Consider the following 25,000-nt stretch of genomic DNA (forward strand, 5'->3'; position numbering starts at 1 on the left):
ACTAAAACACGAGATAAGATTGGACCAATACGTTCAGATACCGGCGAGCTAACTGATAATGACTGAGAATTGAGCAATAATCGGAATTAATATTTTTCAACAATTTTCACCACCGAAAATTTAAACATGATACCCGAGGCACCGACTCTATTCAGAGATAGTGAAGAAAACAAATTAAGCGAGATAGTAGTGACTAGTAACGTTGATAATAACCAAATAGACAAACTGAAGCCTAATAAGTCACCTGGTCCTGATGAGATATTTGCCAGAGTATTAAAGGAATGGAAGGAAGAGCAAAGTTGTTTAACATGTCATTAAAAACAGGTGTAGTACCAGAATCCTGGAGGATAGCAAATTTAATACCAATTTTCAAGAAGGGGGATAGATCACTATCCTCTAACTACCGCCCAATCAGTCTAACATCAATAGTAGGCAAATTACTAGAATCAATCATTTCAAACTCTATTCGAAACCACCTGGAGAAGCACAAGTTGATCAATGATTCCCAACATGGCTTCACAAGCGGTCGTTCATGTCTAACTAATCTATTAACATTCTTTTCATCAGTTTTCGAATCGGTGGACAAGGGGCACAATTATGATGTGGTATATCTCAACTTTAGCAAAGCCTTTGACAGAGTCCCCCACGAAAGACTAATTAGAAAGGTAGAAGCGCATGGCATCAAAGGCAATATCCTTAAATGGATTAGGGCGTGGTTACGGGACAGGAAACAGAGAGTGAGCATAAACGGCACTAAATCTCATTGGAGCAACGTCACTAGTGGAGTTCCCCAAGGCTCAGTACTTGGACCATTATTATTTATTGTATACATAAACGACATAGATATCGGCATAGACAGCAACATAAGTAAATTTGCTAATGACACTAAAATAGGACGTGTTATTAAATCTGACGAGGACTCTGCAAAACTACAGGAAGATCTAAAAAAAATTTTCGAATGGTCGGAAAAATGGTAGATGAAATTCAATGTCGACAAATGTAAAGTACTCAGTATAGGAGATGTAAACAGGGAAACCAGTTACCAGATGAACAATGATGCCATTGTGGAATCCGACTGCGAGAGAGATTTAGGAGTAATGATATGTAGGAATCTTAAGCCAAGTAAACAATGTGTTTTTGCTCGTAACAAGGCTAATAAAGTACTTGGGTTCATACAAAGGAGTGTTAGTTACAAGACTAGCGAGGTCATCTTATAATTATATCTAGAGCTTGTGAGACCTCACCTGGATTATGCAGTTCAGTTCTGGTCACCGTATTACAGAATGGATATTGGACATAAAATCCTTGGAAAGAATCCAGAGGAGAATGACAAGACTAATCCCGGGCATTAGGAACCTTGAGTACAGAGACAGGTTAAAGCATCTTAATTTGCACTCCCTCGAGAGACGTAGAGTGAGGGGCGACATGATAGAGGTGTATAAATGGAAGTCATGGTTAAGCAAAGGGGACATTACAAAGGTACTCATACTATCCAACCAGGAGCGAACTCGTACCATTGGTTTTAAATAAGACAAATTTAGATTTCGGGGTGAAATAGGTAAACACTGGTTTGGAAACATAGTAGTGGATGAATGGAACAAGTTACCAAATATCATCATTAACTCGAATACGCTGGATAGCTTCAAACATAGGTTGGATGCTTATATGAGCAATAGGGGTTGGGTATAAACTGGACTGCCCAGTATGGGTCAATAGGCCCGCTGCAGTTTCCTCCATTCTTATGTTCTTATGTTCTTATGTTAACTACCTTCACTTTAACGACTATATCTTGACCTTTCCTTGACTTTTGACCAAAATAATCCAGGTATCATCAGTGTCGAAATAGCTGTCAAACACCATACACACACACACACACACAAACACACACACACACACACACACACACACACATAACTTTGGATAGTTACAGGACTCTGACTGGTGACTACCTCTTGTGCGTGGGAGAATGACGACGACACCGTCAGCACCAACACCAGTGACCACCACACTGCCCTCATTGTTCCTGCCTGTTCATCAGACGGTGTTGTCTCCTGGTGAATATACGGTGTTGTCTCCTGGTGATCACAGAACTCTGCTTCCTAGTCACTGCACGACTCTGTCTCCTGACGACCACAGAAGCACCACACTAGGACGGAGGGGTAATGCATATCCAGGTGGACTTCACTTGCCTGGTGTTATCAATGATGTATCCCTTATCTGATAGCGCACTTTGCTAGATAGATTAGCTAAAATATATACATCAAAAGTTCCTAATTACTATTATTGGTTGTGATGAGAATTAAATATAATTTATTTACATGTTATGATGTTGACATAGGCTGGATAAGTAGATAAAGGGTGTGTGGTAGACAGAGGAGCTTATATCCGTGCTATGGTTATCAAGTGACATGTTCTTCACCTGTAGCCGTATTATGCTTGTGACTTATCATGATTAACTCTGTCCTGAGATAAGGCGAGTTGCAGCTACCACCAGACCAGGAGGTTGCATGTTACTGTTCACAGCTTGTTATTAGTCAATGTTTACACACACACACACACACACACACACACACACACACACACACATTGAGTATGTAGTTTTATGTTATTTTTAACCTGGTGTTGATGGTGTAACACCACGTATGTGCAGGTGGGTGGAACTTACTGAGACATCCACCCCCTGCTGACCCAGGTCCTCTGTCTTACACCAGCCTTGCCTAGGAGGATATGTCTCTGCCTCTCCTTCTCCCTCTGTCTTGTCCTTGGCTTGGTTGAGGAGAAATATCTGCCCTGTTCTATCCTATCCCCACACTTGGCCACACTTGGTGGCCTAAGGTTTTTGTATCCTTTTTGTAGGGATTGTTAGGTGAGGAGTCAGTGGTGCTTATGCTGAACTCCCAATTAGGTAGGAAGTACATTTATAATTATTATGTCTTGTACCTCTTATTTGTAAAAATATGTAAATAAGGTATAGTTACCTCGGTGTTCATGTTGGTCCTTTTCACTCAGGATTTATTCTTCAGCTGTAACTGAGTATTTGTGAACACCTTAAGAGTATCTCATGAAGTCTACCCTACTTAAGAACTAGCAATAGTAATTTCGCTGTTGTTAAGCACTGTGTCTCTTGGGGTAAGCTTGGGTAAGACCCAATGTTGTGATACCTCTAACTACCGTTCAATCAGCTTAACATCAATTGTAGGCAAATTGATGGAAGCAATAACTTCAAACTCATTTCAAAATCACCCTCGAGAAACACAAGTTGGTCAGTGATTCCCAGCATGTCTACACGAGTGGGTGTTAATGTTTGATAACTCTATTCACGTTTTTATAACTGTTTTCGAATCGGTGAATGAATTACGCTATTAAAATGTGGTTTACCTCGAATTTAATAAAGCGCTCGACAGAGTCCTCCACAAAAGACTAATACGTAAAGTGGAGGCTCTTGGAATTAGAGGAGATATTTTAAACTGGATTATGGCGTGGTTACAGGACAGGAAACAGAGTCAGCATCAATGGCACTAGATCCGATTTGGGTAACGTCAATAGTGGAGTACCCTAAGGCTCAGTACTAGGACCATAACTATTTATTATGGACATGGACGGCATAGATATAGGCATAGACAGCAACATAAGTAAATTTGTTGACGATACTAAAATAGGGAATGTAATTAAATCTGACGAGGACTCCTCATAACTACAGAAAGATCTAAACATACTTTTCACATGGTCTGAAAAATGGCAGATGTAATTTAATGTGGAGATGTAAATAGAAAACCAGATATCAGATGAACAACATTGAAACATAGAAATCCTGCTGAGACCGATTTAGAGGTAATAATAAGTAGGAATATTAAACCAAGATAACACTGAGTATTTGCTCAAAACAAGGCCAACAAAGTATTTAGGTTCATACAAGGCATGTGTTAGTTACAAGACTAGAGAAGTTATCCTAATATTATATTTTGCGAGCCTTGAGTAAAGAGACAGATTAAACTTTAAACCATCTAAATTTGCATTCCCTCGAGAGACGTAGAGTGAGGGGCGATATGATCAAGGTGTATAAATGGAAGTCAGGGCTGAAGAAAGGGGACATTACCACGGTACTCAAACTATCCAACCAGGGGCGAAGTCGTAGCAATGGTTTTAAATCAGACAAATTTCCATTTAGGTGCGAGATGGGTAAACACTGGTTTGGAAATAGAGTAGTGGACGAGTGGAACAAGTTCCCGAAAATCATCATTAAGTCGAACACGCTGGATAACTTCAAACATAGGTTGGATGGATATATGAGCGATAGGGGTTGGGTGTAAACGGGACTGCCCATAGTATGGGTTAATAAGCCCTCTGCAGTTTCCTCCATTCTTATGTTCTTATGTATACTTATGTTCTTAATCCTCAGGTAACATTCGGGTTGTGAAGCACCTGTGTGTAGATGACGGTTATCACAGGTAACATGCAGATTGCAAGTGTTCAGTGTGACGTCTGACTTATCTTGGTCAGAGATATACAGATTCAGCTATCTGTTGGTCCAGAGGTGGAGTGCGATTGTTCACTGAGTGTTTTCTTTTTTTTCATATTTTCCTTTTACTAAGACAATTTGTATGTGTGTGTGTGTGTATGTGTGTGTGTGTGTATGTGTGTGTACCTCATGTAAGTATTGTGTTTGTGCACCTAACATATAACCGTCAAACAAGGTCGAAATATTACCATACACAAGTGTTACTGACGTGTCATTATAGTTCAGCCAGTTACTTCGCTCATGAAACACTACGAAGACACGATAAGCGTCAATATGTATTATCAGATTACCGAGCAACTGTTGCCTCGTTATAAGTCAACAAGTGTTTGATAAACAGACTGGGCACCCAAGCTGCCGTTAGTCTACACCGCGACTGGTCAATGTAGGTTTGTGACACCTCCAGACAGCTGCTTGGTGCTAAACATGAAACGTTTAGCCAGCATATTGTTGTTGTTCGTGCTGGTGGAGCTCCTGCAGGCGACGAGGATCTTCGGGGAGTCATACCAGGTGAGCTAAACTCTTGAGTTGTGTTAATATGTTTATTATGTGAGGGAGCACTGCCAACCTGTTATCAGAGACTGTATTGCTGCCATCACGTGTTATTATTATTATTATTATTATTATTATTATTATTATTATTATTATTATTATTATTATTATTATTATTATTATTACTACTACTACTACTACTACTACTACTACTACTTTTTTTTCTATTACGTGGCCTCCAGCCTCCCCCAAATAGCCACACCTTCGTCACCATTTAATTACCTTAATATTAAATATCCTAATACATATGTAGCTATCCTATCTGTGTTAAATTAGTTGAGCCGCAGATCTATGCGGCATTCAGTGACTGTAGCCTCATAGTCGATATCTGCAGCAGTTGTCGGAATTGGGGCAGAAGCTCTCGTTCCCCTGAGGCAGAGCAAAGCCGACCGAAGGAGAGAGAAAGACAGTCGACATCTCATCCAGGCTGTAATGAAACTTCTGGGCTGCTGCTTCTGTTCGGAGATCACCTCCGCGAGTCTGGCGTAGAAACATCGTGCACTTGGTCCCATCCCACCAGAGGTTGTGAACACTAGAGGAGTGAAGCTGCCTTGGTCAACGTTTTGGATTCTCTCTCCATATGCCCTTACCTTGTCGTTCTCGTTCCTCCTGTGTGCAGCATCGAGAGCTAGGTTACGGTGACATGCGGCCATGGGATCAAAAATCCTGATGTCGAAGAAAGCTCGCTGTCCTGGCGTCCAGAATCCTCGAGCACTGACGTCAACACGGGCTTCGTTAGCTGTGTTTGAAGTCCTATGTTGGAAGATCTCACCGTCCAAAGAAAGGAGGGTCGGTTCTACCATGACATCCCGGCAGATTTCCTTCAACATATTTGCTGTGAGGTCCCTTACTTCGTCATGCCTCATGCATATGAAGCCCCCCTTCTTGCACACCATGGCGTGATCGACGTCATAGGAAGAGCCACACACACGCAATGGGAGGGTAAGCCTTCTACTGGCCAACCGTACCTTAGAGCAATGTCATCTGTAAATTCTTGTTTATTGAGACTGAAACCATTTGCCCTTATCGGTAACGTACTACTACTACTACCCTATTTGCTAAACGTAAAATGCACTTTACTTTTTTTGCCAAATAGGGATATTTTATTTTTATATTATTATAACTTAATGGAATTTTTTTAATACATATAGCGAATTTTGCTCTTTTATTTTAGACGTAATTTACTGTCATAACAACTCAACTATTAGTCTGGTGATATACCCACCACAAATTCCAATACTTTTTAAAGTAGTGATTTTTGGCTCTCAGATTAACACTGAATAACAAAATAAAAATCACCCCAAAATTAAAACATAGAAACACACTGTAATCCAATATGGCCGCTACAGTAGCCAAGCTGAAACCTATTTCAGATGTCCAGGCTGCTAGAGCAGTCATTTCAATGTTTGGCTCCATTATTCTCGCGAGTAACTCACCTAATTATCCCTAGATGGAAAAAAAATTGCTTGTAATCCCAAATCTGCAATCCATTATGACTTCCATATTGAGCCTGCAATGATCTTCTTTCAAGAGAATTTAGTCATTCTGATGGCATCGCACAGCACTTTCCATCAGTTTTAGTACATTTTATTTATCCTTATTCTTGTGACAGAAACACATAATAACTACAAATTACCCCACGCAACATACAACAAACTAACATGCAAGTGGCATACTACTCCACCCAAGTAACATCAATAGTACTGATATCATGCAAAATGTGCAAAGAATCAGATCATTATGTACAGTTAAAAAAATTATAGCATGCATATGAGAAGGAATTATTAGATATAAGTTACTAAGACTATTATGAATCAACCAAACTCAACCATTCAGTAAGCTGGATTATCAAAACTTAGTACTAGGATACACTATCATCATCTACATCACTGTCCCTTTCTGTGAATACCTTTAAACGACCCACATGCTATAGAACATTGTAATCCAAACCTCCTGCATCCACAGCGACGAGTATCACATTTACTTATACAATTACAATGTACTGCATCCAGAAGGTAGACTGGAGCGGCTGTAACTCTGTGGAGACCGGAACCATCTTATTGTCACGTATCATTCATCCCCATTTCTCTGGAGGTAAATCTCTCCCAGACAACTACTGATGCTGACGGTAAACACGAATGCTATGATATTGAGCAGCAGCAGATGTTGGAGGCAAGTTCTGTGGATTTACACGAGTGTTACTTGAGGATACCTTTCGGTGGAAGAGTCTCAATCTGGTCTTGTCTATAGAGTATCTCCAGGTTCACCATTATGCAAGGACACTGATGCGATTTCTCAGCCTTGATTATATCACACCGATCTACTTTTGTGGACCAGAATATAGCAGCTAATTGTTAGAAGTACAGAATGAATTTAGCCCGTTTCAGGGCAGCAGGTTTGCCAACACCAAACAAGCAAGCAGTAGTGTCACACCCAAGGATAGCATGAATGAACACAAGATTGTCACAGACATTGTTATCAAATGACTGCTGAAGCTGTCCGATATTCCAGCACTTTGTTGGTTTCTTAGACTGTAGGTTTGGTTCTGGCCGGAAGTACAGCTTAAAGTGGATGTCCTCTGTCTGACTGCAAAACAAAATAAGAAGAACTGTCATTTCCAACCAAGATTGTGTCGCGCCTTCTGACCAGCAGTGCAATAGCAGTTTGACCGATCAAGACATCAGCGTCTGCTCTGGCATTAAGAATGTTACAGCCACCTCGCTCCAGTCTGATGATGAGAATGTCCGCGAATTGCTGCTAATTCTCAGTGTTGGATAAGAACTTCTCTTTACGAATTGTACACTGGTGAATCAACTGTGGGATCTGCCTCACCTTTACCTCGCCTTGATTTGATTCCATCTTTTATTGTAGGACCAGAACGATTTCCATCAAAGACGATGGTAGCCTTGCCAAATTTTGCTGTTACACAACGAGTAAATTGATTTAATATAGCATCCCACGTTTCACTAGTCTACCATGGACCTCGATGAAGGAGACAACCACCATCGAGAATGTACTGGCTATTTTCAGGTAAGGTGACTTCTTTGTTGAGCATTTCTTTCCACAAAGCTTCGGGCAGCAGAGGCTTGTCAGTGTCTGGTAGTACGTGATGTGAACTGAAAAGAACTGGATGTATTCAAGGACATTTCGGCCCAGCATCCCGTCCATAACCTTCTGACCTACAATAAGAGCCACATCATCTGTAGGACAAACACCTGTATCAATACTGTAACTTGTTGTAATTGGTGAAAATGGGGATCTAGAAGGTTGAAAGGAGACAAGACTCTCAGTATCGTGAACATCGCGCTCTTGACGTGCTCGGGACATGTCCTTATGTTGATCGCTCGTGTTGTAGCTTACAGAGGTAAATTCTTACATGTTATGATTCACCTCTGCACATGAGTCTCTGGTTCTCTGTTATCCCTCGTCCTCTGGTCAGTCCCCCCGTTGTCTTCAGGTTTCTCATTATGGCTTGGTTCTATAACAATGTCAGAAGACAGGTATCCCCAGTACCTATCTGAACAACTCACCAAATGAAGACCATCTGAGAAGATTCTGTGTGCCTCAGGGCGTTCTACTGATAATCATGACTTATATGCACTACCAGTACCAAACACAGTCCACAGAACATGCATGACAAAAGCAAAGTACACCGTCACCTTTATAAAAGATGTTCTTAATTAATATATATGAAAGTAGTAGAAATTATGCAAAGTAAAATATATTTGATATATATGTAATCCACTTCGTAAGGTAAAGACAATAAGTGTTTTAGCAGAAAAATATCCTGCAGAAAAGACGACAAACTTAAGCTGTCCACCACCGTCTTACTATCATGTTGTTTATATACAATACCGTATCTCAATAAACAGAAGAATTATCAAGATATTTTAGGCAAAGTGAAGTCAAAAGACGTAGTTTATCTGCTGCTCAATAATTCTTGTACAGTTGTTTTATCATTAGTGAATGAGAAAATATACATAAGTTGTATGAACTGTATATTTCTGCTTCAGAGAGATTTCTTCAGTTTCTTTTTACTTTTACAAACAAAGATTGAAGGAAAATAGACTACTAAGGACTTAAGAGTATAAAAACAAAATACAGATACTGTACTTCAATCAGTTTATTAGTAAGTGAGTTTTTCATGTTTATATGGGACTCGTAACCAAAAATATAGTGTCAAGTTTCCCGGCTCACCTAGTCAGTATCACCTATAACTGAAACTGTTCCAGTCGTCTGATTTTGGTTGATTTTTAATACGTTAATTAGGATAAAACTTTGTTTTTCTCTCTTTTTACTGGCATTAGCCCACCCGGCACAAGTCATTTTATGACCGACACCAAGGCCTAGGGGGCGAAAAATATAATAATAATAATAATAATAATAATAATAATAATAATAATAATAATAATAATAATAATAATAATAATAATAATAATAATAACAATAATAACACTGATAATAATAATAATGATAATGATAATAATAATAATAATAATAATAATAATAATAATAATAGCAATAATAATAATAATAATAATAATAATAATAATAACAATAATAATAATAATAATAATAATAATAATAGTAATAGCAATAGTAATAGTAATAATAACACTGATAATAATAATAATAATAATAATAATAATAATAATAATAATAATAATAATAATAATGATAATAATAATAATAATAATAGTAATAATAATAATAATAATAATAATAATAATAATAATAATAATAATAATAATAAATAATAATAATAATAATAATAATAATAATAATAATAATAATAATAATAATAATAACAATAATAATAATAATAATAATAATAATAATAATAATAATAATAATAATAAATAATAATAATAATAATAATAATAATAATAATAATAATAATAATAATAATAATAATAATAATAATAATAATAATAATAATATAATAATAATATAATAATAATAATAATAATAATAATAATAATAATAATAATATAAACATAATAATATTAATAATAATAATAATAATAATAATAATAATAATAATATGATAATAATAATAATAATAAATAATAATAATAATAATAATAATAGTAATAACAATAATGATAATAATAATAATAATAATAATAATAGTAATAATAATAATAATAATAATATTAATAATAATAATAATAGTAATAATAATAATAATAATAATAATATTAATAATAATAATAATAATAATATTAATAATAATAATAATAAATAATAATAATAATAATAATAATAATAATAATAATAATAATAATAATAATAATAATAATAATAATAATAATAGTAATAATAATAATAATAATAATAATAATAATAATAATAATAATAATAATAATAATAATAATAATAATAATAATAATAATAATAATAATAATAATAATAATAATAATAATAATAATAATAATAATAATAATAATAAAGAGCCATAAATACAAAAAAATATCAAAAGTGAGAAACAATATATTTATGTTGTGTTGTCAATAGTAAGAGAAACAATTGAGACCCTGCAATTGTGTGTAAATGAGGCAGAAAGTCAGATCAGCAACCTGGGACCTGGTCACAATCGGCTTCCAATATAATGTGATACCAGATATAATACTGTTAGAATTAGTGGTGGGTTTGGCCTACGTTGGGCGTATATCCACTGGACTATACTGTATACATTAAATTAGGTTAGGTTAATAATAATACTGTTCATTGTAGTTTGTACTATGATTGTCTATGATCGAACCTCTACACACAATAGTCTGAATTTTTGAAGAATAAAGAAAGGAATGCCGTATATATAATTTGTCATCATATGTTCCAGGGAATCTGTGTAACTAGGGAGTAATACCTAAGATATTCAGGGATTTCGTGTAATCTCTGTGACGATCAACGATTACATGCAGTCCTGAAGTTTGAAGGGATTACGTGAAATCACTGTTTATTATGGTAACTTGTTACACGAATTTCCTACATGCTCATCAGAGACTGTCATTTTTAACAAATAACAATCTCCGGTTTTTAACGAGCTGTTTGTAGTCCAAAAGTCGGACTAATTAATGTTAGTGATTACACGAAATCATTTTATTGACTTTTATTACAAAACAATACGCATCTTTATATTTCTTTTTGCTTCAAAAATTTTATTAATAACATTTTATATTTCATGTGTAGCGATGGGTCAGATGCCGTCAAAAAGTTAGATCTATACTCTTTATGCTGTCAATAATTTCCTTTTGGAGGGACGACGAAATCAGACCAATCTTAACATTACAGCGAGAGAAGACTAAAGTTCTTGTGAAATTGAACAAACTTTACCCTTATAAGCCAATCATTGGTATCGTTGTCACTCCTCCAGGCCACAGAAGCGTACGCTCCACTGATCCATGGCTCAGTGGATGGCGTGGTTTACCGTGTATGACTAGTGTGGGCCACACTATTTCCCTCCATTTACCACTTCGGCCGTAAACTCGCTGCTGTTGTCACCCTGGAGACTGTATGAGGCACCTGCTGGAAGAAAGTTGTACAATAACTGATGAACAACTTCAGCAGCTCGTCTTGATGTCAAGACCGTAGGATGACAAATTTCATCAACTGGTCCCGTTGATAAACAAGGAACCATGTGGATGTGTTCCTCACCATAGACTGTTTATCAATAACAGTCTGACGTGCTACAGTCAGTCTTCCTCTGATTGGCACTAATCAGTCTGACGTGTTACAGTCAGTCCTCCTCTGACTGGCACTAACACAGTCTGACGTGTTACAGTCAGTCCTCCTCTGACTGGCTCTAACACAGTCTGACATGTTACAGCCAGTCCTCCCCTGACATAACACGGTCTACAGCCAGTCCTCCCCTGATTGGCGCTAACACAGCCAAACTGACCAGGATCATGAAGGCATCTGGGAGGAAACTGCTTTGAATCCCGGTTGTGTTATGTTTAATGTTACTGGCGGGTGTTGGGAAGCGAGGGAAAAATACAGGCCTCTACAGCACTTAAGTTTAGTTACATTACAAATGAACCCAAATACCAAGTGAATATAGGTTAATATCTTGAGATGTAGAAGTCACTTTATGTATGACTAGAGAGACAGACAGAACATTATGAAGTTTACCCGTAAAACACGAGCAATTGTCTTACTACTTTAACAACACAACAATATCAATCACTCATGTTGATTTCGTCTTCCTCCCCACAGAGTTACGACAACGACCATCATAACGGTAAGTTTCTAACAGGTGTTATGTTGTCACTAATGAAAATAATCTGGAATCTCTAGTAAATTATTTCTTCATTCAAATATTTTAAAATTACATTATATAAGAATTTCCTATATGACACGTACAATGAACTGATATACATTTATAACAATATACAGGACGACATTATATTATTCATGTTATAGAGTTATACATAAGTCAACAGTCAGTATACATAGACATATTAACACACACTCAGACACTCCCAATACGAGCTGTGCCTCTGTCATTGTCCCCAGGTGTTCGAGTTATCCAGCGTCTGTATTACTGGGTTACTTCTCTGCCTCTTGATCCCCGTAAACCCGGACCAATCCCATGCTGCTGTGTCTCTCCCATGCTGTTGTGTCTCTACCATGCTGTTGTGTCTCTCCCATGCTGTTGTGTCTCTCCCATGCTGCTGTGTCTCTCCCATGCTGCTATGTCTCTCCCATGCTACTGTGTCTCTCCCATGCTGCTGTGTCTCTCCCATGCTGCTATGTCTCTCCCATGCTGCTATGTTCTCCCATGCTACTGTGTCTCTCCCATGCTGCTGTGTCTCTCCCCATGCTGCTGTGTCTCCCATGCTGCTGTGTCTCTACCATGCTGCTGTGTCTCTCCCATGCTGCTGTGTTCCTCCCATGCTGCTGTGTCTCCTATGCTGCTGTGTTCTCCCATGCTGCTGTGTGTCTCTCCCATTCTGCTGTGTCTCCCATGCTGCTGTGTTTCCATGCTGCTGCTCTCCCATGCCTGTTCTCGTCTCTCCCATGCTGCTGTGTCTCCCATGCTGTGTGTTCTCCCATGCTGCTGTGTCTCTCCCATGCTGCTGTGTCCTCCCATGCTGCTGTGTCTCTCCCATGCTGCTGTGTCTCTCCCATGCTGCTGTGTTCTCCCATGCTGCTGTGTCTCCCTCCCATGCTGCTGTGTCCTCCCATGCTGCTGTGTCTCCCATGCTGCTGTGTTCTCCCATGCTGTGTCTCTCCTCCATGCTGCTGTGTCTCTCCCATGCTGCTGTGTTCTCCCATGCTGCTGTGTTCTCCTCCCCATGCTGTGTGTCTCCCATGTTGCTGTGTTCCTCCCATGCTGCTGTGTCTCTCCCATGCTGCTGTGTCTCTCCCATTGCTGTTGTGTTCTCCTATGCTGCTGTGTCTCTCCATGCTGCTGTGTCTCTCCCATGCTGCTGTGTTCTCCCATGCTGCTGTGTCTCCATGCTGCTGTGTCCTCCCATGCTGCTGTGTCTCCCATGCTGCTGTGTCTCTCCTATGCTGCTGTGTGTCTCTCCCATGCTGCTGTGTTCCTCCCATGCTGCTGTGTTCCTCCCATGCTGCTGTGTCTCCTCCCATGCTGCTGTGTCTCCCATGTGCCCTCCCATGCTGTGTGTTCCTCCATGCTGCTGTGTTCTCCCATGCTGCTGTGTCTCTCCCATGCTGCTGTGTCTCTCCTGTTGCTGTGTTCTCCCATGCTGCTGTGTCCTCCCATGCTGTGTCTCCCATGCTGCTGTGTTCTCCCATTCTGTGTCTCCCATGCTGCTGTGTCTCCCATGCTGCTGTGTTCCTCCCATGCTGCTGTGTCTCCCCATGCTGTGTCTCCCATGCTGCGGTCCTCCCATGCTGCTGTGTTCTCCCATGCTGCTGTGTCTCCCATGCTGCTGTGTCTCTCCCATGCTGCTGCTCTCCCATGCTGCTGTGTCTCCCATGCTGCTGTGTCCTCCCATGCTGATGTGTCTCTCCCATGCTGTGTCTCTCCCATGCTGCTGTGTCTCTCCCATGCTGCTGTGTCTCTCCCATGCTGCTGTGTCTCCTCCCATGCTGCTGTGTGTCTCTCCAATGCTGCTGTGTCTCCCATGCTGCTGTGTCCTCCCATGCTGCTGTCCTCCATGCTGCTGTGTCTCTCCCATGCTGCTGTGTCTCTCCCATGCTGCTGTGTCTCTCCCATGCTGCTGTGTCTCTCCATGTTGTGTTCTCCCATGCTGCTGTGTTCTCCCATGCTGATGTGTTCTCCCATGCTGTTCTCTCTCCCATGCTGCTGTGTTCTCCCATGCTGCTGTGTCTCTCCCATGCTGCTGTGCCCTCCCATGCTGTGTGTCTCCCATGCTGCTGTGTCTCCCTGCTGTGTTCTCCATGCTGCTGTGTCTCTCCCATGCTGTGTTTCTCCCATGCTGCTGTCTCTCTCCCATGCTGCTGTGTTCTCTCCATACTGCTGTGTCTCCCATGCTGCTGTGTTCTCCCATGCTGCTGTCTCCTCCCATGCTGCTGTGTTCTCCCATGCTGCTGTGTCTCTCCCATGCTGCTGTGTTCTCCCATGCTGTATCTCTCCCATGTGTGTCCTCCATGGCCAGCTCATGCTGCTGTGTTCTCCCATGCTGCTGTGTCTCTCCCATGCTGCTGCTCCTCCCATGCTGCTGTGTCTCTCCCATGTTGCTGTGTTCTCCCATGCTGCCAGCCTCCCATGCTGCTGTGTTCTCCCATGCTGCTGTGTTCTCCCATGCTGCTGTGTCTCTCCCATGCTGCTGTGTCTCCCATGCTGCTGTGCCCTCCCATGCTGCTGGTTCCTCCCATGCTGCTGTGTCTCTCCATGCTGCTGTGTCTCTCCCATGCTGCTGTGTCTCCATGCTGCTGTGTTCTCCCATGCTGTTGTGCCCTCCCATGCTGCTGTGTCTCTCCCATGCTGCTGTGTCTCTCCCATGCTGCTGTGTCTCTCCCATGCTGCTGTGTTCTCCCATGTTGCTGTTCCTCCCATGCTGCTGTGTCTCTCCCATGCTGCTGTGCTCTCCCATGCTGCTGTGTTCTCCCATGCTGCTGTGTTCCTCCCATGTTGCTGTGTCTTTCCCATGCTGCTGTGTCCTCCCATGCTGCTGTGTTCTCCCATGCTGCTGTGTCTCCTCATGCTGCTGTGTTCTCCCATGCTGCTGTGTCTCTCCCATGCTGCTGTGTCCCTCCCATGCTGCTGTGTCTCTCCCATGCTGCTGTGTCCTCCCATGCTGCTGTGTCTCTCCCATGTTGCTGTGTCTCTCCTATGCTGCTGTGTCCTCCCATGCTGCTGTGTCTCTCCCATGCTGTTGTGTCTCTCCCATGCTGCTGTTCTCCATGCTGCTGTGTCCTCCCATGCTGCTGTGCTCCTCCCATGCTGCTGTGTCTCTCCCATGCTGCTGTGCTCCTCCCATGCTGCTGTGTCTCTCCCATGCTGCTGTGTTCCCCCCATGTTGCTGTGTCTCTCCCATGCTGCTGTGTCCTCCCATGCGTCCCATCTGCTGTGTCTCTCCCATGCTGCTGTGTCTCCCCATGCTGCTGTGTCTCTCCCATGCTGCTGTGTCTCTCCCATGCTGCTGTGTCTCCCATGCTGCTGTGTCTCTCCCATGCTGCTGTGTCTCTCCCATGCTGCTGTGCTCCTCCCATGCTGCTGTGTTCTCCCATGCTGCTGTGTCTCTCCCATGCTGCTGTGTTCTCTCCATGCTGCTGTTCTCCCATGTTGCTGTCTTTCCCATGCTGCTGTGTTCTCCTTGGCTGCTGTGTCTCCTCCCGTGCTGCTGTGTTCTCCCATGCTGTTGTGTTCTCCCATGCTGCTGTCTCCCATGTTGCTGTGTCTTTCCCATGCTGCTGTGTCTCTCCCATGCTGCTGTGTTCTCCCATGCTGCTGTCTCTCTCCCATGCTGCTGTGTCTCCCATGCTGTTGTGTTCTCCCATGCTGTTGTGTCTCCCATGCTGCTGTGTCTCTCCTGTGCTGCTGTGTCTCTCCCATGCTGCTGTGTCTCCCATGCTGCTGTGCTCTCCCGTGCTGCTGTGTTCTCCCATGCTGTTGTGTTCTCCCATGCTGCTGTGTTCCTCCCATGTTGCTGTGTCTTTCCCATGCTGCTGTGTCTCTCCTGTGTTGCTGTGTTCTCCCATACTGCTGTGTCTCTCCCATGCTGCTGTGTCTTTCCCATGCTGCTGTGTCTCCCATGCTGCTGTCTCTCCCATGCTGCTGTGTCTCCCATGCTGCTGTGTCTCCCATGCTGCTGTGTCTCCCATGCTGCTGTGTCTTTCCCATGCTGCTGTGTCTCCCATGCTGCTGTCTCTCTCCCATGCTGCTGTTCCTCCCATGCTGCTGTGTCTCCCATGCTGCTGTGTCTCTCCTGTGCTGCTGTGTTCTCCCATGCTGCTGTCCCCATGTTGTTGTGTTCTCCCATGCTGCTGTGTCTCCTGTGTTGCTGTCTCTCCCATGCTGCTGTGTTCTCCCATGTTGCTGTGTTCTCCCATACTGTTGTGCCTCCCATGCTGCTGTGTCTCTCCCGTGCTGCTGCGTTCTCCCATGTTGCTGTGTTCTTCCCATGCTGCTGTGTCTCTCCTGTGCTGCTGTGTCTCTCCCATGCTGCTGTGTCTCCTGTGCTGCTGTGCCCTCCCATGCTGCTGTGTTCCTCCCATGCTGTTGTGTCTCCCCATGTTGCTGTGTCTTCCCATGCTGCTGTGTTCCTCCCATGCTGCTGTGTTCTCCCATGCTGCTGTGTTCCTCCTGTGCTGCTGTGTCTCCCATGTTGCTGTGTCTTCCCATGCTGCTGTGTCTCCCATGCTGCTGTGTTCTCCTGTGCTGCTGTGTTCTCCCATGTTGCTGTGTCTTTCCCATGCTGCTGTGTCTCCCCATGTTGCTGTGTTCTTCCCATGCTGCTGTGTCTCTCCTGTGCTGCTGTGTTCCTCCCATGCTGCTGTGTTCCCTCCTGTGCTGCTGTGTCTCCCATGTTGCTGTGTCTTTCCCATGCTGCTGTGTCTCCCATGTTGCTGTGTCTCCCATACTGTTGGTTCCTCCCATGCTGCTGTGTTCTCCTGTGTTGCTGTGTTCTCCCATGTTGTTGTGTCTTTCCCATGCTGTGTGTTCTCCCATGCTGCTGTGTCTCTCCCATGCTGCTGTGTCTCCTCCTGTGCTGCTGTGTTCTCCCATGTTGCTGTGTCTTTCCCATGCTGCTGTGTCTCTCCCGTGTTGCTGTGGTTCTCCCCTGGTGCTGCTGTTCTCCCATGCTGCTGTGTCTCTCCCATGCTGCTGTGTCTCCCATGCTGCTGTGTCTCCTGTGCTGCTGTGTCTCCCATGCTGCTGTGTCTCCCATGCTGCTGTGCTCCTCCCATGCTGCTGTCTCTCTCCCATGTTGCTGTGTGTTCTCCTGTGCTGCTGTCCTCCCATACTGCTGTCTCTCTCCCATGCTGTGTTCTCCTGTGCTACAGTGTCTCCCATGCTGCTGTGTTCCTCCCATGCTGCTGTGTCTCTCCCATGCTGCTGTGTTCTCCCATACTGCTGTCTCTCCCATGCTGCTGTGTCTCTCCTGCTACAGGTTCTCCCATGCTGCTGTGTGTCTCTCCCATGCTGCTGTGTCTCCTGTGCTGCTGTGTGTCTCCTGTGCTACAGTGTTCTCCCATACTGCTGTCTCTTCCCATGCTGCTGTGGTTCTCCTGTGCTACAGTGCCTCCTGTGCTAGGTGTTCTCCCTACTGTTGTCTCTCCCATGCTGCTGTGTTTCTCCCATGCTGCTGTGTTCTCCTGGCTACAGTGTTCTCCCATACTGCTGTGCTCTCTCCCATGCTGCTGTGTCTCTCCTGTGCTACAGTGCCCTCCCATGCTGCTGTGTTCTCCCATGCTGCTGTGTCTCCCATGTTGTGTGTCTCCCATGCTACTGTGTCTCCCGTGCTGCTGTGTCTCTCCCATACTGCTGTCTCTCTCCCATGCTGCTGTGTCTCTCCCGTGCTACAGTGTTCCTCCCATACTGCTGTCTCTCTCCCATGCTGCTGTGTCTCTACTGTGCTGCTGTGGTCTCTCCCATGTGCTGGTTCTCCCATGCTGCTGTGTCTCCCATGCTGTGTGTCTCCTAGCTGTTCCCATGTTGTGTGTTCTCCGGCTAGGTGTCTCCCCATGCTGCTGTGTTCCTCCATGCTGTTGTGTTCTCCTGTGTTGCTGTGTCTCCTGTGCTACAGTGTTTCCCATACTGCTGTCTCTCTCCCATGCTGCTGTGTCTCCTGTGCTACAGTGTCTTCTCCCATGCTGCTGTGGCTCCTCCCATGCTGCTGTGTCTCTCTCCCATGTTGCTGTGTCTCCCATGCTGCTGTGTCTCCCGTGCTACAGTGTCTCTCCCATACTGCTGTCTTCCCTGTTGCTGTGTGTCTCCTGTGCTACAGTGTCTCTCCCATACTCTTGTCTCTCTCCCATGCTACAGTGTTCTCCCTGTGCTGCTGTGGTTCTCCCATACTGCTGTCTCTCTCCCATGCTGCTGTGTTCTCCCATGCTACAGTGTTCTCCCATACTGCTGTCTCTCCATGCTGCTGTGTTCTCCTGTGCTACAGTGTCTCCCATGCTGCTGTGTTCTCTCCCATGTTGCTGTGTTCCTCCCTGTGCTGCTGTGTCTCTCCCACTGCTGTCTCTCTCCCATGCCGGTGTTCCTCCCATGTTGTTGTGTCTCTCCCATGCTGCTGTGTCTCCCATGCTGCTGTGTTCTCCCATGTGCGTGTCTCCCATGCTACTGTGTCTCCTGGTTGCTGTGTCTCCCATACTGCTGTCTCTCCATGCTGCTGTGTCTCCCTGTGCTACAGTGTCTCCCATACTGCTGTCTCTCTCCCATGCTGCTGTGTCTCTGCGTACAGTGTCTCTCCCATGCTGCTGTGCCTCCCATGCTGCCCTCCTGTGCTGCTGTGTCCCTCCTGTGCTACAGTGTCTCTCCCATACTGCTGTCTCTCTCCCATGCTGCTGTGTCTCCTCCCAGGCTACAGTGTTCCTCCCATGCTGCTGTGTTCTCCCATGCTGCTGTGTCTCTCCCATGTTGTGTGTCTCTCCCATGCCACTGTGTTCTCCTGTGTTGCTGTGTTCTCCCATACTGCTGTCTCTCTCCCATGCTGCTGTGTTCTCCTGTGCTACAGTGTTCTCCATACTGCTGTCTCTCTCCCATGTTGCTGTGTCTCTCCGTGCTGGCAGCCCCATGTTGCTGTGTTCTACCCATGCTGCTGTGTCTCCCATGCTGATGTGTTCCTCCCATGCTACAGTGTCTCCCATGCTGCTACAGTGTTCTCCCATGCTGCTGTGTCTCCCATGCTACTGTGTGTCTCACATGCTACTGTGCTCTCCCATACTGTGTCTCCCATGCTACTGCCCTCCCATGCTGCTGTGGTCTCCTGATGCTGTGTTCTCCCATGCTGCTGTGTCTCCCATGTTGCTGTGTCTCTCCCATGCTGCTGTGTCTCCCATGCTGCTGTGTCTCTCCCATGCTGCTGTGTCTCCTCCCATGCTACTGTGTCTCCTCCCATGCTGCTGTGTTCCTCCCATGTTGCTGTGTTCCTCCCATGCTGTAAGCCTCCCATGCTGCTGTGTCTCCCATGCTGCCAGGTTCTCCCATGCTGCTGTGTGTCTCCCATGTTGCTGTCCTCCCTGTGCTACAGTGTCTCCCATGCTAAGCTGTGTCTCTACCATGCTGCTGTGTCTCCCATGCTGATGTGTTCCTCCCATGCTACAGTGTCTCCCATGCTACAGTGTCTCTCCCATGCTACTGGGTCTCCCATGCTACTGTGTGTCTCCACATGCTACTGTGTTCTCCCATGCTACTGTGTTCTCCCATGCTACTGTGTTCTCCCATGTTGCTGTGTGTTCTCCTATGTTGCTGCTGTGTTCCCATGCTGCTGCTGTGTCTCCCATGTTGCTGTGTCTCTCCCATGCTGCTGTGTTCTCCCATGCTGCTGTGTTCTCCCATGTTGCTGTGTCTCTCCCATGCTACTGTGTTCTCCCATGCTGCTGTGTTCCTCCCATGTTGCTGTGGTTCTCCCATGCTGCTGTGTCTCCCATGTTGCTGTGTCTCCCATGCTGCTGTGTCTCCCATGCTGCTGTGTTCCTCTCCCATGTTGTTGGTTCTCCCATGTTGTTGTCCTCCCATACTGCTGTGTTCTCCCATGTTACTGTGTTCTCCATGTTGCTGTTCCTCCCATGTTGCTGGTTCTCCCATGCTACTGTGTTCTCCCATGTTGCTGTGTCTCCCATGCTGCTGTGTCTCTCCCATGTTGCTGTGTCTCCCATGTTGCTGTGTCTCCCATGCTGCTGTGTTCCTCCCATGCTGTGTCTCCCATACTGTGTCTCTCCCATGCTACTGTGTTCTCTCCCATACTGCTGTGTTCTCCCATGTTGCTGTGTTCTCCCATGCCTGTTATGCTGTGTTCTCCCATGTGCTGTGGTGTCTCTACCATGCTGATGTCCTCCCATGCTGCTGTGTCTCTCCCATGCTGTTGTGGTTCATGCTGCTGTGTTCTCCCATGTTGCTGTGTCTCTCCCATGTTGCTGTGTCTCTCCTATGCTGCTGTGTCTCCCACTGCTGTGTTCTCCCATGCTGCTGTGTCTCCCATGCTGCTGTGTCTCTCCCATGTTGCTGTGTCTCCATGCTGCTGTGTCTTCCCATGCTGCTGTGTCTCCCATGTTGCTGTCTCCTATGCTGCTGTGTCTCCCATACTGCTGTGTCTCCCATGCTGCTGTGTCTCTGCTATGTTGCTGTGTCTCCCATGCTGTGCCTCCCATGCTGCTGTGTCTCACATGCTGCCGGTTCTCCCATGCTGCTGTGTCTCTCCCATGTTGCTGTGTTCTCCCATGTTGCTGTGTGTCTCCCATGCTGCTGTGTTCTCCCATGCTACTGTTTCTTCCATGCTGCTGTGTTCCTCCCATGCTGCTGCCCTCCCATGCTGCTGTTCTCCCATGCTGCTGTGTTCTCCCATGCTGCTGGGTCTCTTCCATGTGTGTCTCCCATGCTGCTGTGTCTCCATGCTGCTGTGTCCTCCCATGCTGCTGCCTCCCATGCTGCTGTGTCTCCCATGCTGCTGTCTCTCCCATGCTGCTGTCTCCCATGCTGCTGTGTTTCTCCCATGCTGCTGTGTCTCCCATGTGCCCTCCCATGCTGCTGTGTCTCCCATGCTGCTGTGTCTCTCCCATGCTGCTGTGTTCTCCCATGCTGCTGTATCTCCCCATGCTTATGTGGCATTCCCATGTAATGTACCTATCTTTACATGCGACCTCTACCATGACTTTATTACTCTACTATGACCACTATACTACTATGACCACCATACTCTACTTCATTACACATACACTACTTATGACCACCATACTCTTCATGACCACTATACTCTACTATGACCACCATACTTCACTCTGACCACCATACTCTACTATGACTATTATCTTCTATTGACCATATCTATATGACTACTATACTTACTATGACTAATTATACTACTCTGACCACCATACTCTACTATGACCACCATACTCTACTATGACCACCATACTCTACTATGACCACTTATACTCTACTTGACCACCATACTCTACTATGACCACCATACTTTACTATGACCATATACTCTACTCTGACCAATTATACACTACTATGACCACTATACTCTACTATGACCACTATACTTACTATGACCAATATACACTACTATGACCACCATACTCTACTATTATCAATTATACCTACTATGACCAATTATACTCTACTATGACCACCATACACTACTCATGACCACCATACTTACTACGACCACCATACTCTACTATGACCACCATACTTTACTATGACCACATACTCTACCATGACCACCATACTCTACTATGACCACCATTTACTCTGACCAATTATACTTCTACTATGACTAATTATATCTACTATGACCACCATACTCTACTATGACCACCATACTCTACTCTGACCAATTATACTCTACTATGGCCACCATACTTTTACTATGACCACCATACCTCTACTATGACCACCATACTCTACTATGACCACCATACTCTACTATGACCACCATACTCTACTTAGGACCACCCACTTACTATGACCAATACTCTACTTGACCACCATACTCTACTTTGACCACCATACCTTACTATGTCCACCATACTCCTCATGACCCACCATATTCTACTATGACCAATACCTCTTACTCTGACCACCATACTCTACTATGACCACCATACTCTACTATGACCACCATACACTACTATGACCACTATACTTACTATGACCATTATACTCTACTATGACTCATACTCTACTATGACCACCATATTCATGACCACCATACTTTACTCTGACCACCATACTCTACTCTGACCACCATACTCTACTATGACCACCTACTCTACTATGACCACCATACTTACCTGGACCAATATACTCTACTATGACCACCATACCTACTATGACCACATACTTACTTGACCACCATACTCTACTATGACCAATATAATTTACTATGACCACCATACTCTACTATGACCATATACTCTACTACATCCACCATACTCTACTATGACCACCATACTCTACTATGACCACCATACTTACTATGACCAACTATACACTACTATGACCACCATACTCTACTATGACCACCATACTCTACTCTGACCACCATACACTACTATGACCACAATATACTCTACTATGACCAATATACACTACTATGACCACCATACTCTACTATGACCACCATAATTTACTATGACCACCATACACTACTATGACCACCATACTCTACTATGACCACCATACACTACTATGACCACCATACTCTACTATGACCACCTATACCTACTCTGACCACCATACCTACTATTTTATACTCTACTATGACCATCACACTATACACCACCACCATACTCCCCTGATACCATACTCTCTATATTACCATACTCTACTATGACCACCACTCTACTACCAATACCATACACTACTATGACCACCATTTTCTATGACACCATACTCTACTATGACCAGCCACTACTATGACACCACATACACTACTATAACCACTATACCATGACACCATACTCTCACCATACCTGCTCTACTATGATACCATACTCTACAACCACCATACACCTACTATAATACCATACACTACTACCACCATACTCTACTATGACCACCATACTACTATGATACCATACTCTACTATGACCTATACCACATACCATACTCTACCTACTGCTACCATACCCTACTATACCTACTATGACCACCATACTCTACTATACCATACTCTACACCACCTACTCTACATGACCACCCCACTACTATGACCACCACACTACTATGACCACCATACACTACTATGACCACCATACACCTACTATGATACCATGCTCTACTATAACCACTATACACCATGACTACCGCCTCTGCATGACCACCCATACTCTACTATGACCACCATACTCTACCATGACCACCATACTATACCATGACCACCATACCTACTATGACCACCATACTCTACCACCATACTCTGAGCCACCATACTCTACTATGACCACCATGCTCTACCATGACCACCATATACACCACCATTGCTCTACTATGACCACCATGCTCTACCATAACCACCATACTCTACCGATGCACCATACACTATCATTACCATACACACTACTGACCCACCACATACACTACTATGACCACCATACTGCCACTATACTATAACCACTATACCATGACCACCATACTCTTACCATGACCACCATATACTACTATGACCTTACCTTATACCATACTATACGACCACCCTCTCTATGACCACATACTTACCATACCATACTCTGCCTGACCATACTTCCTGCACCATACTCTACCTGCCACCATACAGTATATAGAAGTGTGTGTGTGTGTGTGTGTGTGTGTGTGTGTGTGTGTGTGTGTGTGTGTGTGTGTGTGTTTATAGGCACCATAAGGAACAGGCTTAATACATCAGGTTATTATTTTTGTACAACACTGATGTGAGAGTTTTGTTATTGCAAATTGTAGTGAGTTCCTTTTGGGTCATTTTCTTTAACAGATAATTCAGACCTGACGCTGTCAGCGGAGAACGAACTATAAATGCCTCGTGGTTGCGGGTGTCCTGGCGACCTCCTACAACATCAGTGGACTCCCGGTAATAACGGCGGGACTCACACTGTGGACTGTGGTGACCACTAAATATACCATCACAGGTCTTCAGCCGTGTACTGACTACACTGTCACTGTCCAGCCGATGAGTGTAACAGCGGTAAAGTAATGACCCGCCTCTTACAGGGACCACAACAACGACCACCCCTGGTAAAACTCCGAAGTTCTTTACCGTTAATGATGTCTTACCATTTTCTTTAATTCTTCACTACAAAACTGGCTGTTAACATTCTCTTGTGTATTATATTATTGTTTTGTTGGGAAAAGACTTGTGAGTTTATAGATAACAACATTATTAAAGCAAGAATATGAGACCGTGTAGTATGTTGACGCAGACACATAGTTGACAACAGACACATAGTTGACACAGACACATAGTTGACACAGACACATAGTTGACGCAGACACATAGTTGACACAGACACATAGTTGACACAGACACATAGTTGACACAGACACATAGTTGACACAGACACATAGTTGACACAGACACATAGTTGACACAGGCACATAGTTGACACAGGCACATAGTTGACGCAGACATAGTTGACCAGACACATAGTTGATGCGAACACATCGTTGACGCAGACACATAGTTGACGCACAGACACATAGTTGATGCAGACACATCGTTGACGCAGACACATCGTTGACGCAGACACATGGTTGACACAGACACATAGTTGACGCAGACACATATCGTTGACACAGACACGGACATGCTGGCCATAGTTGACACAGAC

At 44.0% G+C, this 25,000-nt stretch overlaps 2 protein-coding genes and 1 long non-coding RNA gene across 3 annotated transcripts in view; 2 read left to right on the top strand and 1 right to left on the bottom strand.

Annotated features, from left to right (window-relative positions):
• Positions 1 to 2,194, bottom strand: part of LOC121865009 (fibronectin type-III domain-containing protein 3a-like) — a 36,151-nt gene extending 33,957 nt beyond the window's left edge. Inside the window, exon 1 of the mRNA XM_042364303.1 lies at positions 1,950 to 2,194. Within this exon, the coding sequence (XP_042220237.1) occupies positions 1,950 to 2,018 (69 nt within the window). The 5' untranslated portion in view covers positions 2,019 to 2,194. The remainder of the gene's footprint in view (positions 1 to 1,949) is intronic.
• The window catches only part of LOC121865010 (protein sidekick-1-like), a 45,552-nt gene that overhangs the window by 18,921 nt on the left and 1,631 nt on the right, over positions 1 to 25,000 (top strand). The gene's annotated exons all lie outside the window — the stretch shown is intronic.
• On the top strand, positions 4,861 to 24,187 carry LOC121865011. The gene is made up of 3 exons (XR_006088705.1): positions 4,861 to 5,026; positions 12,284 to 12,308; positions 24,148 to 24,187. It is a non-coding gene; the product is annotated as an uncharacterized LOC121865011 (long non-coding RNA).

The sequence above is a fragment of the Homarus americanus genome, unplaced genomic scaffold (assembly GCF_018991925.1).
Source record: "Homarus americanus isolate GMGI-L3 unplaced genomic scaffold, GMGI_Hamer_2.0 scaffold2539, whole genome shotgun sequence".
Taxonomy (NCBI): Eukaryota; Metazoa; Arthropoda; class Malacostraca; order Decapoda; family Nephropidae; genus Homarus; species Homarus americanus.